Raw genomic sequence first — 16,919 nt, 5'->3', positions numbered from 1 at the left:
AACAATAATGCTGTCTCCCTAATCTGAATGCAGGCACTGCTTCCGTGGATTTGGTTGGGATCCCAGTTTTGTGTAAGAGTTTGTCTTTCAGACTACCTTGTCTTTTATGATCTGAAATCTTTTTTGAAGTAATGACCTTGCTTTATTTTGCATTAAGATTACTGCTGCCAGAACAAGCCTGTTTTACTGTCCAAAGAAAGCTATAAACTTGAGTTACCGACATCAATTATTAGTCACTGTTTCTGTGAGCTTTCTCAAGCTTTATAGTCTTTTAGGCCATTGACAGAGGTAGTGAAGTAGGCTAAAATGCATTCCTGTTTAACCTGTGTGGGTTCATGGAGCTGCTTCAGCCCTTCCTCAGGCGGGCACACGGAAAACCCACTTCTGTGCTGACTCCAGAAGCTAGGAGGAAACAATTTGAATTTAATCAGCTGGTTTATGTATCTCTCCTTGCCTGGCTGAGCATTTTAAATATTTTTTTGTAAGGTAGCTCTATTTGTTTGTACAAGGACTGAAAATAAGGATTTTTAGAACATTCTTTCCTCTTTGTGAAAATTATTTCTTTTCCCCAAGCCAGTTCTGATTGACTTACGGGATTGTTATTGAACAACTCAGAATATGGGAGGACCCCTGAGGTTGTTTCCTGTGTACCTTGTGTCACCATGCTTGGTGTAGTGAAAATAAAACTTACAAAGCAAAGACACATCTAAAGGAAACTGTCTTTTCTTGGGATCGTCTCTAGCTTTCCTCCAGTGGCTTTGGCTAAACTTTCCCATTATGTGCTAAGAACCTGGCTAGTTCAGGGATATTGCTGCTCTCCCACCTTCTCTATCCTTAATGCCCCGTTCCGTGGCTGCACTGTGGGCAGGGAGCAGTGAGTTTGCAACAGCGATAGTCAGGGGTTGGGCGCTTCATATCCTGTTTACCTGCTGCGATGGAGCCGCCACGTGCTGGTTCTGCTGGGTGTTCCATAGGTGCATGTCCTGCTCTTGGGGACTTCTTCAGAAAGTCTCTTGGCTGATGGAAAGCTGAAGTTGCACAGTGGGAGAGGGATGCAGCGGTTTTACAGCCTGCTGAAAGCAGGAGGCAGCATTTAGAGAATCCATAGCAAGATAAGAGATTGCATTGAATGCCATGTTCTGGTGCCCTCCTGCTTTCTTACGCTTTGGGGGATGTTATACGTGGAAACTAGATGCAGCCTCGTAATTACCCCTTGTGCATATTGACCGGTTGCTGAAACAAAATCATACTTTGGCCAGGCTGGAGATGCTCGGATGAGAGGATCTGCTCCAAAGCTGGAACAAAGGCTGTAGAGAAAACTTGCTTGGTCGCTGATCTGATATTAAACTTAAATGAGCTAGAAGGCCCTATAATTAAGGCAGACAGGCAAAGACCTCCCCATAACCATTATTCCCTGATGCCTGTGCAGTTGATAGCAACTCTATTTTTGTAACAGCAAGGCATGTATTTGCAAGAAGTGATTCTGAGTATTTCAGGTAGAGTTGCATTAATGGAGATATGTGATAAATATTTCAAACTGTCTCCAAGGATTATTTTTGGTACAGTACTCCAGTATGAGATAGTATTAATTGGCTTCAACTTAGACACCAGCAAGTCCAGCCTCTTTATATTTCACTTGTATTTTTGCTTCTGTTTATGGAATTGATTTGTATGGCCTTGTTTTTCCCTCTTGCTAGCTCCAAGACTTCTGTCTGTTCTTTAAAACAAAGTCTTAAACTCAGTCTTTTTTGTAAGTCTTTCCTTCTTGCCCTTCTACAAAATGTGCTAGCTATGCTGAACCAGAAGTGGTTTCGCTTGCTGCCTGCTAGAGACTGAATTGTGTAATCTTTAGCAATGCAGCTGACCGTACTGCTTACATGTGCACAAACTCACCAGAAATTTGTGTTTCTTTTAAAAAGTTTGATTCTATAAAGAGAGAATATTTATATTAAAAAATAAGGTAGGGAGTGTAACAGGGTTTAAAAATACCTTTCCTGAATCTTACAATCTGAAATAAATTCTTTTTCTTTTTTGGTGGGCAAGGTTAAAACCGAATATTTGTTTCTGCAACAGGCAGTGGTCAGTTAAAAGAAGATTTCCAACTGTTCCTCTTGACAAAATGGATTTTTATCGCACTGTGAAATAAAACAAAAAGTATAGCACAGCATGGCTCTTAATTTTAACAGTAAAACTAAAATATTTTTTGCTTTCTAAATTGTTTATAAATTTTCCCTCTTGTTTTCCTCAGTATTTTGGAGTTTTTATACTGTGCATGACAGAGGAGAGCTGCTGAGCTTGCAGATAACTGACTTGAATTGCTTTAAGTAATTTTGCTTTTTTTGGCTTTTTGTACCTAATCAGAATTGATGTGACTGAAGTGCAAATCTTCATAATAATCATGCATTTACTGGCAGTGATTGGAGGACCACCTTTTTGGCAATCTCTGGTAAATTTGTTCATGTTCTTATGTTATTCTTTTTAATGATCTAGTAGACGCCTGGAAGAACTACCTGAAAATAGCAGCGCAGTTTAATTCGAGGGGAAGGTCTCACGTTTCCTCATAAATGGAACTGTATGTTCTTGAGTGTAGGTCACCTGGCGATAACTGTGGATTCTGGTTTTGCCAGAGTCATTAAACCAAGCTATTATCTGAGACTTTGTGTTCACAGGTAGAAAGTTATCAAATGTTGCACAAACTTAAATATACCTTCAGTGAAGCCCAGCTTGCTTTGAGAGAGCTGGCCAAAACTTGAATGAATTCCATGGAACAAGCTAGATCAGCCCCGGAGGAGTTCTAAATTGGATTGAGGATACTGGGGAAACTTTTGGAGAGCAGTTGGTAACCATCAGTAGGGTAATTTGGCCTGAATGTGGCTGAAAATTTTTCTCCCCCCATACAGATAGGAGTTATCATATGTATGGGGGTGTGTTCTTGGTTGTTTTTGTTTTGGTGGGTTTTTTTTAGCAGTGAGCATCCTAATTAAGTAAGCTGAGTTGCTTGTATAGATCCTGCACATGGTATATAGGCTCGCCAGGCTGTGTCAGCAGGCAGTTTCTGGGCTGTCGTTAAGTTGGCTTTGCGTTTGCGTTACTGAAGCCACGTTGGGCTGTCAAAATAGCGTTGCCCAGAGAAGAGCATTTATGTGCATACATAAATATAGCACATTTCTGGAAGTAACATCTAAAGCGTTGATTTCCTGGAAGTTTTCCTTCCTGAGTATTGATCGTGTTTGTGTACTTGAGAAACGCAATTCTTAAGGTGGACAAAGAAATCTTGATTTGCAATAAAACCCAGAGGTGGCCAAAAAATTACTGAAACATGTCACCACAAATTGAGGGATTTCTAATCTGCTTCATATAACTAGAGAAATGAATCCTCTAACATTGTAGAGAATATCTAGAAAAAAAGCTAACCTTGGCTACCCCAATTTTGCTACATGTGCTTTCAGGCTTAAAAAACCCACCCCCCCATTAATTATGTAAACTGCAAAGTAAATACCATGAAAAGAGGATGAGTGTGGGTAGGACTAATTCTAAAAAAATGAGCCTGCAAGTCATCTTATTGGTGCCAAACTTTTCCAGAGAGATTAGTGTGGCCAACATCCCTATGCAGCTATTATTCTGCATCACAAATGGGGATTTCCCAATTCATGTTCTCAGTTTCCTTTTACTCTTTTTAAAAAACGGGATAAAAATGCTGCCACAGCAACCTCTGGCACGATTCAGTGCAAGGTGATGTTTATGTGAGCTTGGAAATTGTTCTCGTGTTATTAAATAACTTAAATAACCCTTTTAAACAACCTATTAAATAACCCTTTTCAGCAAAATCTTGAAATTATTACAAGTTCTGGGTTGCAGCAGCATTTGGCTACGTCAGCTCCCAAAAGATTAAACTAATTTTGAAGGCTGGTGTTGGATTAATGGAGGCATTTCTCCAGAAAACAACCTTGGATCAGGTTTCCCCTGACAATTAGGAATTTTCCTTTTTCATTCAACTTGTGAGTTTTTGTGTTTATTTAGAGATAAAAGTTATTTACTACTTGCAGAGCTAAATATATCACACAGCCCCTCTCCAGTCCTTTAATATTTTATGTGACAGCAAAATTGGTGGTTTGGTGGTTTTGGTTTGTTTCTGTCTGGGGGGGGAGGGGGGAATAATGGAATGAAATGTGGTTGTATACTCAAACATTCCACTTTCTTATGCTAACATACAAAAAGCAAAACAATCCGAACAGGCTAAATGCAGAATTGTGTATTCTGTCAATGGTTGCTTTCATTAGCTTGCTTGCTTTCCATGAAATGGTGTGTACCTGTACTGGCTTCCTTCTTTCTGTCAGCGTGGATTCTCTTCAAAACACGTTAAAATGCTGTCCTGCAAGGCTCCCGGCGCTCGGTAATTTCCGGTGGCTGGTGAACACAGCTCTAGCCGAGATCCTCATTTGGAAAATGTGAGTGAAGTGAGCAAGCTTAGGTGCAACTTGTTTGATGCATTCGTTATGTAGAGGGTTTTTTTTCTGTTTGAAGTTAAAGTGCTGCAGTTGCTTGAGCTGTATTCCACAACGTAATCTTTAAAAGCACAAACACTTCCTGAACATAAAGCAAGCTTGGTTTTGGCCCTCTGAGTTGTTACTTCTCTTGCAGATGTGACTGGTGCGTACATACGTACAGCTCTGAACTACAGCTGGGATCCAGCCTTATGAGGAGGACTCCCAGCACACTGAGTTGCCCAGCTGGTTGTGGTATTTGTGACTAGGAGCTAGCCAAGAAGAGCTCCTGGAGGGAGTGCCTCTGTCTACTTCCAGATGCATAGTCTCTTATACACCCTTCACTGCTGCTTCCCTGAGCCCTTAGCTGTGCTCTTTTCCCCACTGCTTCCTGATGATAGATATTTTTCTTCTAAAATCCCAATTCACGCTGCATGAAATTCTGATGGCATCTAGTCTGGAGGCCTGACATAAATTTTCTGGCACTTTGCTTTAATCCAGGCTCCGGCAAACAGTCGTTAACCCGTTCTTTCCCTGCTGCCACTTATTTTTATTAATATGTGTGGGTTTTTTTTCTCAGATGGAATCCTGGATGCTCCCTTTACCAGGATGTATTTGTATTCAGAAGCTTTCTGTGCAGTGTAGCTCTTCTCTTGTAATCTTCTTCAAAGAGTTTAACAGGGAACATAATTTACCTGCAAAATATTTGGCTTGTGATACTTCTCTGCATTATTGACGTGGTCTTGTGAAGTTCTGCATGCATCTGACTTCTGGTGAAACCGATGCAGTTACCAGCAAGGTCAGAATAATTGCATGGACTGTAGTGATATATGGAATACCAGACTATGAAGTTTTGTGGTTTGCTTTGTAGTGTCCTCTTTAAAAAGTAAGGGGCTGCTATGGCATTTTGTATAGGAAGATTTCTGAGTACAACCTCCTCTCTCCCTTTGCTCAGATTAAAAAATCTTTTTTCTCCCTGCTGTTTGCTTGCCTTTGCTTCCAAATTTTGGCCTTGGTGCTTCCATTTTGTACGCAAAGCAATTTAGCAGGCGCTGCCTTTTTATATCTCTCCTTTGACTTTCCTCTGCCAAACTTCTGTATGTAGCTTTACTTCCATTAATTATTCCTGCCAGACAAGTGCAGTCTAATACCTATCACTGATGCAACTATCAGTGGAAGCAATAAGGAGAGTGTTAATAAAGCATAACTAGTCAAACTGGATGCTACGACAGTTTGGTCTCATCCTTCTGCCTTTCCTGAGCATCATTCTCAGATGTTCTGGTAGTACTTTGGAGTTCATGGCATGTTTTTCTCAGAAAATTCGCCTTGTCTTTGGGAAATGTCAGGCTTAATGCCTTTTGACTCCTGTATGAAGCTTGCCATTGTTTTCCTCTATCTGTAGAAAAGCAAATTTGCCCTATTTTTTAAATACCACTGTTGTTACTGAAGCAGAGGGCAGCACAGGTACCTTCCTTTGTAAGACTGAGGAGAGACCTTCGCAAGTCCTGTGCCTCGTACCACTAATGAATGATTACTGTTAGCCCTCCAGTCTGTGGCAATGGATGCCATTTGCTTACCTGTCATTCTTCTTTCTTCACTATCTTTCAGAAAATGTTTTTTGACGTAACAGTGCAGCCTGAGCAAGGGAGAAGTATGTCTGAGTGTTGTGAAACCATGCCAGCTGGCCAGAAGCCTGCAAAGCAGTGATTTGGAGAGGTGGTCTGGGTGCTCATTTGTAGGCTGCCCAAGAGGAAGGCATGGAGAGTTAAAGCTGCCTCTGCCTCTTAATTGTGCCCTGAAAAGATCAAGAGATGAAGTTATTGAACACAATAGAAAACTAATTATTTTACCTGCTGAAAGCTACACTCGGAGTGCAACTGAAGAAAAATAGAAACGACCTCATTTTGGCTTCAGTATATAACTGGACCCCTTGCTGTTGGGGAGCCAAGGGTGTTTATGCAGTTGAGTTCTTGAGTTAAGCACCTGTGAAGATCTTTTTTGTAGTTGTATAGATAAAGTTAGGAGGCTTTGGGTAGTTAGAATCACAGAACGTCCTGAGTTGGAATGGACCCGCAAGGATCATCGAGTCCAGCTCCTGTCCCTGCACAGGACACCCCAAATTCACACCACGTCTCTGAGGGCCTTGTCCAAGTGCTTCTGGAATATCGCCAGGCTGGTGCTGTGATGCCTCCCTGGGGAGCCTGTCTCAGGGCTCCACCACCCTCTGGGGGAAGAAGCTTTTCCTAATGCCCAGCCTAACCCTCCCCTGGCACATCTCCCTGCCGTTCCCTCGGGTCCTGGCGTTGGTCACCAGAGAGCAGAGACCAGCCCTGCCCCTCCTCCTCCCCTCGGGAGGGAGCTGCAGAGGCCATGAGGGCTGCCCTCAGCCTCCTCTGCTCCAGGCTGAAAAACCAAGGGACTTCAGCCGCTCCTTGTACAGTTTCCCCTCTAAACCCTTCCCCAACTTCATGGCCCTTCTCGGGACACTTTCCAGTACCTTTATACCCTCAATGTCCTGCGGCGCCCAACACTGCCCACAGCACTCGAGGTGAGACTGCCCCAGCGTGGGGCAGAGCGGGACAATCCCCCACCCCCTCGCCCGGCTGCGATGCAGGGCTCGATGCCCCCAGGGCACGGTTGGCACTTTTGGCTGCCAGGGCACGCTGGTGGCTCATGTTCAGCCTGCCATTGACCAGAGCCCCCAGGTCCCTGCAGAGCTGCTCTTCAGCCTCGCGTTCCCCAGGCTGTCTGTACAGCCAGGGCTGCCGTGCCCCAGGGGCAAAATCCAGCAATTACCCTCATTCAACTTCATAAGGTTGGTGATTACCCAGCTCTCTAATTTGTCTAGATCCCTCTGCAGGGCCTCTCTGCCCTTGAGAATGTCAACAGCTCCTCCCAATTATGTGTCATTAGCAAACCTAATTAGTATTCCTTCCAGTCCTGCATCAAGTCATTTATGAAGACATTAAAGAGTACGGTCCTGAAGATGGATCCCTGCAGAATCCCGCTAGTGACTGGCTGCCAGCCCAATGTAACCCCATTTACGATGACCCTTTGAGCCCGACCCATCAGCCCATTGCTCACCCACTGCATTATGTGTTTATCCAGCTGTGGGTCTAGGAGGAGACTGTGAGAGACAGTATCGAAAGCTTTACTGAAATCCAAAAAGATTACATTGACTGGCTTCCCTTGGTCAGCTGGGTGGGTGACCTTGTCATAGAAAGAAATTTTGTTAAGCAGGACTTTCCCCTCATGAGTCTGTGCTGGCTGGGACCAATGACTGTGCGCTTTCTCAGGTGTTTTTCAATAACTCCCATAATCGTTCTCTCTAAACACTTGTTTCTGTAACACATTTGCTGTGGTTTATTTTGAACTCTTTCTTTATTCTGAGTTGTTCCTGTTCTGCTTGAAACTCTACTGTTAAAAAAATGAAGAAAACTACTGTCTGTCTTTCAAAGCTGCTTGTGCTCATTTTCCACCTCTTTGGCAACCCCATTGCTTGCCCTCCTAGGCACACTGACTCTGAGATGACTTGTTTGCTTCCTTTGTCTTGCCCATAAGGTCGTATCCAGTTTCTTAATGGGCTTTGTTTAATCATCTCCAATGGCTCTTGCTTTGCCCAGTTTGATCTTGGGCTGCAGCTGTGAGTTTTCCAACCAGCTTCAGGAAAGATGACAGTGCATTTCTCTTCTATGTGATAGCTGGGTGATTTACCTAGTGTGTTTTAGTTTGGGCCCACTTCTCTGCTTTTGATGGCTCTTTTCAGGTAACTGAAGATAAGTCTGGTTTATGAGAAGCTTGATGGGAGGATTATTGGCAAAATACATATTGTTCTGTGCCTTATGGGAATTTAAATCTCTGTATAGCAGAGAAAGAAAAGCAAACGTGGTATTGGAAAGTGGAGTGTTTGAGTGCATCAGACATATTAAGCCCAATTTTAATTTGCTTCTGCATATTTTAACTTTTTGTCTCTCTTCCATTAAGATTCCAATACTGAATATTCAGGTGAAAATATTCCCAGCTCTCTGTACTGTCGCAGGAACCATATTCTCCTGTACAAACTACTTTGGTGTAATCTTCACAGGTGGAGTTGGCAAAAATGGATCCACTATAGCAGTAAGTACTTTGTTCTGTATTTACTCTTCAGCACTCTGTGGCTCTTCAGCCATGCCTTTAGTTCTTATTTAAGATAATACTTCCTACATGTGAAATGTTTTCCTTTCAGTTCCTTGGCAAAAACAAGTTAATATTGTCTGCATAAGAACAGTAGCTTTAGGAGTCAAGAGTGTTAAAATTTGAGAGATTAAAAGTGCTCATGGTGCTTTGATATTTGCTTTTGAATTAATCCTATGAATCAGGTTATAGAAATACACACCTTCCAAACAGCTCAGAAAAGTCCAATGCAAAAATCTATTCAGAAGGAAGTTTGTCAAGAAGATTGGTTATGGTTTTGATCCTTCTAAAAGAAACTTCAATATTCATATTACCAGTGAAAAAGTACAGGTGGTGGTATCTGCACAAGTACCTTCCCTTTCAACCAAGATGACCATTGATTTTGGAGCCCTGGGAGTTCTCCAAAAATCAATTCTATACCGGCCTGATAATTAGTTGCTACCTAGAAGGCTGTTAGTTGTTTTCTAGCTGGCACAGAAAAAGCGATAGAAGTATTGTCTCCTGTTGCTTGCTAACAGTGTCAACCACTGCCTTTGTGATGTCAGATCTTGTTGCTGCTGAAGACCTTATGTTCTCCCACAGCACAAGAAAGGTTCAACCACATTCTCAGCTGATGCTCACTCAAGTTTCACCACACTTTGTTCCTGTTAGTACCAGCGTTCAGAAGGACACGTTTTTAATGTGATTTTATTTAGGAACCACCCCGTGCATGCCACGTGAGTGTCTGGCTTATTGAGGTTTCTTTGCAACATACACATTTTGTTAACCTAACGCTTTAAATTTAATCTCACTGTAGGGAACGAGTGTCCTTTCACCTTTTCTTCATATTGGGTCAGTGATTGCATTAGCTGCGATGATCTACAAGAAATCTGCTGTGCAGCTCTTTGAGAGGCATCCCTGCTTATATATACTTACTTTTGGTTTTGTATCTGCTAAGATAACAAATAAACTAGTGGTAAGTGCACCAGAACCTTCGAGTTTCTTGTTATTGCAATAGAACTCTGTAGATTTTGCAGTTCTCTGGTTATTCCATTGACTAACTTGCATGTGTTTGTGTACTGAAGTGATACTCGTGCTTTACTTATTTCTAGTAGCTTGGAGGTGTAGTGGAGCCTTTCTTCTATTTGAGAAGGGAGTGGTAAACCCCAAGCTAATGCCATGGTTACACAGTCGGTAACGGTACAGTTTAGAGCTGCCAGAGTCCTGTTTCACCCCTTCCCAGCTGTTCATTCACACTTCTGCAGTGTGTTTGTGCACACGGGTGGTGAGGTGGGCAGGAACAGAGGGGGCTGAAACCTCCCTCGGATGCAGGTGCAGAGGGGAGCAAAGCTTGGGAGAAGGAGAAGGTCGCAGAACTGCTGAGGTTTTGAACAGTTGCTCAGGGTTTAAATTAAACCATTGCAGAGAAATAATAGTTAAAATTATTAACAGGTTTGTACCAGGGGAGAGATGGCAATGCTGTCAGGAGAGGAGCCCCTGCTGACTAGAGAGTGAGCGAGGGAGTAAACAACCGCTGCCCCACACGTCTCAGTTCTGTGGGCATGTGTTTGTGTTGCCACGTGAACCGGATCAGTGTTGGACATAACTCGCAATGAAAGAAAAGTTTATTTCTTACCAAGACCAGTTTACCCCACAGTCACATCAGGAGCTGTGTTGGTAAAAGCGAGGATGAGGTGTAGGACAGTCCCATCGCACGTGGGGGAGGAAAAGACATCATCATCAGGCTGTAACCAGAGGGAGGTGGTGACCTGTATGGGATGGGTCACCCCGGTGGAGTGAGAAGAACACCTAGTGTCTCTGACTTGGTTTTTTTAAGACCTAGCAGCTGTGAGTTTTGGTTTCCAGGCTCAACTAAACCTTAAAATTTACCAGTCTACTTCCACTTCGCTCTTTTGTTTCTGGCAGGAGGAAAAGTTTGTGGGCTGGAAAATGTGTTAGGATTTTTTTTTTCCCCTGTAGCTACATTCTTTGTTCTAATAAAAGATACTTCTCTGCAAACCTTGCGTCTCATACGGCTATATGCTTTCACGGCTGAAATAGTATTGCTGCTGCTACTTTACTTAAGTTCTTGATGTATCTTACAGTAATGTGGCTTGAACCGTAACTTTAAGGGCTTTGGGTATTTTGAAATCACTCTCCCTTGGCTGGTGTATGTTTATTTCTTAAACTTCCTTTTTTTTTTTTTTTTTAATGCAGGTTGCACACATGACCAAAAGCGAAATGCACCTGCACGACACAGCATTCATAGGCCCAGCACTATTGTTTCTGGACCAGTATTTTAACAGCTTTATTGATGAGTATATTGTACTCTGGATTGCCCTGGTAAGTGTGGCTTGGCTTGTCGGTAATCATCGCAAGTGTGCGCCTGCTCCTTCACAAATATTGCTTGTTTGGTTGAGCCTCGCTGACTCACCCAGAGGGTGATAGGACTGGGAACCTTCTTTACTGAGTTGACTTTAAGCAGAACTCATGCAAACAGAGGTAGACATGGTTTACTTGGTGCATAGTTTAAACGGTTTTAAAGCAATGTAGCAAATATTCAAAGCTTAGAATAGAATATCTTGAAGGTTTGTGTTGATGTCTTGTTAGCAAGGTAGTAATGATGCACAGTGCAAGTGTATGGTTGTGCCTTAAGCCCTTGAAAGCCTTTGTGTCTGTCGCTACTAGCAGCACCCATTAGGAAAAAATATCTTAAGATAAAGATCGTATGCGCTTATCAAGCGCACAAGTGTTATCTTCTGAAATGCAGTCTTAACCTTTTAAGAAATCGCTATTTTATGTATGGTTGTCACCATTCAGAGTTAACGGGGCATTTCATAGTATTGGTGTAGCTACTATAACTATTTTCCCCTCTCTGACTCTAGAATTAAGAGCCTGTATTCTTACAAAGCTGGAAGAAAGCCCAGAGTGGGTAGAAAATCTTCGCTGAGTGATTATTTCTGCAGAGTTGGAGATTTAGTTCGTGAAAAGAAGACCCCAGTACTTTTTGTTCTGAAGTACGCAGCTGGTGTTGTACTCTTGCGTTTTTCTCTATGAAAACATAAATCTAAATGCATGTAATTTTTTTTTTCCTTGACAGATCTTTTCTCTCTTTGATTTGCTGCGATACTGTGTCAGTGTGTGCAATCAGATTGCTGCCCATCTGCACATCCACGTATTCCGAATCAAGTCCTCCACGCATTCTAATCACCATTAGTAAACGGGGAGTCACCATAAGGAGAAATAAGAAAGAGTTGGTTCTCTACATGAACGGATGTGAAGCTATGTAGGAGACTAAGGCAAAGAGCAGATGAGAACAAAGTAATTTATAATAATCAATGTTGTATAACTTTTATTCTTTGTTATCAGTAACACTCCTTAACTAGTCTCCTGCCTGAGAGAGTGAATTCCAAGTACACCCTAGTCAACTCTACATGTAGTCAACTCTGTTGGTTCAAAGCCCGGGAAAGCATGCAGGGAGTAATGCTCTGTCTTTGTAATTACCTTGATTACAAAATAATCTATATATGGTGAATGGATCCCCAACAACTGAAGTTTCTAATGTAGTATAATTACAGCTGCAATACGACTTGCTTTTAATTTTAATATTTCATCATCTCTTAGTGAAATACTTGTTTAGTGTCCACTTGAAATTTATTTACTAAAGACCTGAGCTGGTAAAAATGGAGGTATCGCACTAGCTTGTGTAGCTGAAGCAGCTGTTGAGGTTTGAGTCCAGACTGATGTGGTTCTTTTGCTTTATGCATTGCTGATAAAGCAGTTTCTTGTTAAAGAATAATGTGTTGAACAGGGCTCTGCAAGCAGAAGGGATGACTGGCATGCAAAATAGTGTGGTATCTTTGTCAATTAATTTTATTTTTTTAAATAAACATTATCTAAAAAGACAACTTATTCCTCAATTTTCTTCAGTGGAAAGACTATGAAAAGAAAATTTTACTGTTTACTTTTTTATGTATAAAACTTAAGCAAAATTTCCATTCTGCTCTTAATAAATAAGAATTCTGAGAGCAACAGTTGTCTTCAGGTGTGTGTGTTGCTCTGTCCTACTTAGACTTACGAAGTACAATCCTGCCTGCTACTTAGACAGTAGTTTTCTAATGCTTTTATGTCTATAGTGGTGTCATTCCAGGATCTCCAGGAGCTTTCTCTGCTACGTAGCGCAGTAAGTTTGGGTGGATTTTTGTTGTTGTTTTTTAATACCATTTTAAATGTGGTGAGCTGCATCAGGGAGGCTAAGTTACATTTAATGGAGGGTTTGACAGCTGGACTTTGATGATCCTAGAGGTCTTTTCCAGCCTTAATGATTCTGTGTTTAACCACACAGTAGTGAAGTGCTGCAACGTGTGCCCAGGCATCGAGGGGAACTTCAGACCCTGAACAAAGTGCCTAGGCTTGCTGACAGAGCAAAGGGAGTGTCTCCAGAGCAGGATCTGCCACAGTTACCAGGGAGCTGCCTGGGAGACAGTTGGTCGGGAATGCTAGGAACCTGGCGGCAGAAATCCTGTCCCTCTGACCACGAAGCATCTCACTCAAGATGGTAAGAAAAGGCCCTTGTCTTCTGGGAAGCCAGAGCCACGGCAGTACCTGAAGACAAGTGCAAGCTTCTCTTTGAAGGAATTCAGCACAGCTCACGTTAAAAAAAAATAAATACGCACACACCCCCCCAACAACAACAATAAATCAAAACCCCACTTCGCTACAGGAAGTGGTAACACTATTTCCTGTGACACCCAGGGTATCACACAAATGTGCTCAGGAAGTAGAGACAAAATTTGGTTTTTTCAGTGACTGGAGGGCTTTTAAACCCCTTCTCCCACCTGCCTGGGCCAGCACTTGGTGTCAGGCTGGTGTGAGCAGAGAGGTCAGTCTTCTGAACTTGTGGCCTTGCAGAGACGCAGGGCTGCTTGGGCTGGAGAGAGAACGCAGGAGAAGCGTGGGCCTTGGTTCGTTGTTGAAGTGTTTGTCTCTGTGAGAAAAGAACTGGGGCTGGCCCCTGTTTGAGACGTTGCAGGAAGTGGAACTGAGGTGTTGACTTCTCCAGCCGAGCGTTTAGCACGTGGATGTGCCCTGTCGTGTGTCTTGTCTGGTTGGAAGGGTTTTGGTTCCTTCCTGTGGGGTGATACTGTTTCAGCAAGTGAGTCAGAGGTCGTGCGTGGAGAATGGGGCACTGGGGAAAGGAGGAACAGCTTCAGGGCAAGGAGAAATTTATGTAGGCTTCTCCGCTTCGCCCTTGAGCTTCCAGGCATTTGCATGCTTGTGCACAGCTATTTTATGGGAAGCACAGCTGTGTCCTGCTCTGTGGGGGGCCTGGCTGTGGGTTTGTGTTGGGGTTTCCCAAAGGGTCCCTGCCAGGCTGAAACCTGAGGGAGAGTGTGGTTCCCACATCCTGACCGCATAGCTGGGGCGCAGCTCTTCCATGTTCTGGGAATGCTACGGTCCCAGTATCTTGACACTGGGAGCACCTGCAGTGCGAAGGTGGCAGCTCTTTAGTATGGCAGTGTTAGATACAACTGGAATTTAGATACTAGTTTATTTAGTTTTAATTGTTTTCAGCTGAGTGAAGGCTTGATCTAGATAGTCCAGCCTCTGCTGCTGCCCTTCCAGTGGTGAGCAAGGCAAAGTCTGCAAGGCAAAAGATGAAGGATTCTAAAGTGCTGCGGTCCTGCCTCCCCTTCCACAAACCACGTGTTTCTTCATCAGCGTGAAGTGGGTGCAAAATTCAGTTGCTTGGAAAGTCCCTCCCTGCATTGTAAGTGGTTTTCCAGAGCTGCAAACAAGGAGAATCATGTTCTCAGTATTCAGGGTTTTAAGATTTAAGCTGGTCAAATAATTTTGTCACCGATACTTGAGACTGTTCAGGAAATGCAGTAGGGCACCTTTTCCTCAGCTTTTCACTGCCTGGGAGTTTGAATGCCCTCTGTGTTCAGCCAGCCAAGAAAAAAATTCCATTTTTATCCTGATAAAGTTTCAGTGTTATCAGGGAATAGTTACTGCTGGTAATCCACACCATAGAAAGTGCTGCTATGGATATAGGTACTGTATAAATGCCTGTAATAAATGATGGAATAAATGACCTTTACTGCTGGCACTTGCACATTACCACACTGCCTTGTGATCGTAGGTTATCTTAGATATGCTTGTAGAGCTACGGCAGCTCCAGGAGCTGAGAACGGGAACAGAATTTTTGTGGGCACAGCCTGATCTTGTGACACGCTTTTGCACTTTCTGTTGCATTCAGAAGACACTTAGAAGGAAGAGCTTTGGCAACAGCAGCCTGCTGACCTTCCTGGAACACCTGTGTCTGAGCATACTTGCTTCAAAACAAATACAACCTGTTCTCTGTTAAGAAAGTTTTCCCTTAAAACTAAAGGCAAGCTGAAAATTTCCACTTGGTGTTGGGGTGTTGGCTCTTCGAAAAACCTGTAAAGGCGTTCCCTTGCCTTTGGCAAGGAGTTTAATAGGAAAAAGTTGGGTCAAGATACCTCAGAGCCTGTTTCTGAGCGTCAGTTTTGTCCCCTACTAGTATTTTTCTCTTCTTGCCTTCCTACCCTGCATGCAGCAAGTACATCCAGTGCTGCTGTTCCCCATCTTTGAGTTTGGAATGGAGTTCCAGAGATTAATCATTTCCAGAGAGCAGGTTGTGAGGGTCGCCGCGATTCTCGGAGGTCATAGCCAGGTGAGAAGTGATCTGAGGTCCCTTATTGTCCCAGAGCAATCTCAAAGTACTTAGCAATAATGACGGCGTTGACTCTGGTAGGTTAAATATGCCCGGGACTATGTGCTGTCACTGAGGCCGGCTGGCAGAGGGTGACACATGCCATAACATGAAACTTATCTTCCAAGCAGGGCAGCTGCATAGCAGGAATTGAACTGCAAATCAGGGAAGCGATTCCTCAGCTGAATCCCAAACCATGCCTGGGAGTTGTTTGTACGAGTGTGAGCTGGCTAATGCTATGCTGGGAACTATGTTAACAATTTAGCAGAATAAATGAGCACTTTCCAGTTCAGGGAAACATTTCTTGGCACTGTTTTGCTTACTGTTGTAGTCTAAGATCAAGTGTTAGACAAATCTTGAACAGGAAGAAGGATTTTAAAATATGCTGCAAGTTTTGCTGATGTGTCACAGCGCGCCCTGAGCCCCGCTGGATGTGTCCGTGCTCCCAGCAAGCAGCAGCTGAGTTTACCCCAGCATCTCCAGCAGCAAACACAGTGCCCTCACCTACAAGCAGGTGCTTTGAGAGGCAGACTGAGTTCAAAGAAATAAATAGGGTATTTTATTCAGCATCTGCCCTTTCGACATGGTGTCATCTTTCTTCACCAGTCTTGATTGGTCATGGGGATGTGCATGTTTCTTGCTAATACCCTCCGGGCATTAGAGGGAGGGCATGAAAGCTCTCGCCAGATTGCACCAGTCCGGTGAATAAGCAAGCATGATAAGATCAAGTTGCTTTTCAATGTTCAGGCCAACCAACCCAAGGAACCCTTAAACCTGATCAGGACCGGCATCAGTCACACAGGCTTAGGAAACAAGGACAGAGCTGTCAGGAAGAGGAACAGTGTACGGAAAGGGAAAAGATGTGAGAGGAGCGTGGGGGGAGGTTTGGGAGTCCTGGGGTAGATCATGTCCCTGGGCTTCTTTTCTTTCTCTCCAGCATCTTCAGCCACCACCTGGAGCTCTGAAGCTGCTGCTGGATGGTGGGAAGAGAAGTTGGTGGCAGAAAAGTGCCTGGTTGCTCCTGTTACCCTGTACCTGTTCTTTCGTCTTCCTGTAGCCAGCCGAGAGGCCGAGCTAAGGGCTGATCCGGTTCTCAGAGGATGCTTTTCTGGGCTGGTCACTGGGATGCTTTAAGTACGTAACATCCCGTTTCAACCCATTCTTTGATCAGCAGCCAGGAAAGGTAACACCAACCCTCTAATCCGCTGTAATTAACCCTTGCTGACATCTGTAGCACTGGCTACATTTGAACATTATTTTTTTTTAATTTAAGGCTCAGGTTTTGCATACCTGTTTTCAGCAGCTAAGGCATAACCTTGTTTTACAGTTTTCTCTGGCAGGAATTAATCAACTACACAATCCAGTCCCTTATGTGATTTCTAACGCTTCTTGTCGAAAGAGCTGCTGCCAAAGCAAGGGCCACTTCCCATTTTTCCTAGAGGAGATGGTGTTATGGTTCACGCCCAAAAAGGCTGGCACCTTCTCAAAATGGCAGTGGTCAAGCAGGAGAAGGGGGAGGCAAGGGGCCTTTTCAAAAGGGGCAATTC

At 43.5% G+C, this 16,919-nt stretch overlaps 1 protein-coding gene across 8 annotated transcripts in view; it reads left to right on the top strand.

Moving 5' to 3' along the window:
• Positions 1 to 12,668, top strand: part of CEPT1 (choline/ethanolamine phosphotransferase 1) — a 35,853-nt gene extending 23,185 nt beyond the window's left edge. For 6 of the 8 annotated variants that reach the window (XM_075115708.1, XM_075115712.1, XM_075115705.1 and 3 more), the window contains 5 exons: positions 2,362 to 2,446; positions 8,469 to 8,600; positions 9,454 to 9,612; positions 10,854 to 10,979; positions 11,737 to 12,668. In XM_075115708.1, the coding sequence (XP_074971809.1) occupies positions 2,362 to 2,446; positions 8,469 to 8,600; positions 9,454 to 9,612; positions 10,854 to 10,979; positions 11,737 to 11,853 (619 nt within the window). In that variant the 3' untranslated portion in view covers positions 11,854 to 12,668. Of the gene's footprint in view, positions 1 to 2,361; positions 2,447 to 4,641; positions 6,831 to 8,468; positions 8,601 to 9,453; positions 9,613 to 10,853; positions 10,980 to 11,736 lie in introns of those variants that run through there. The other 2 variants (XM_075115709.1, XM_075115710.1) reach the window with 2 other exon arrangements.
• The last annotated feature ends 4,251 nt before the right edge of the window (positions 12,669 to 16,919 follow it).

This window comes from Phalacrocorax aristotelis, chromosome 21 (genome assembly GCF_949628215.1).
Source record: "Phalacrocorax aristotelis chromosome 21, bGulAri2.1, whole genome shotgun sequence".
Taxonomy (NCBI): Eukaryota; Metazoa; Chordata; class Aves; order Suliformes; family Phalacrocoracidae; genus Phalacrocorax; species Phalacrocorax aristotelis.
This window is presented reverse-complemented; position numbering and strand designations above follow the sequence as displayed.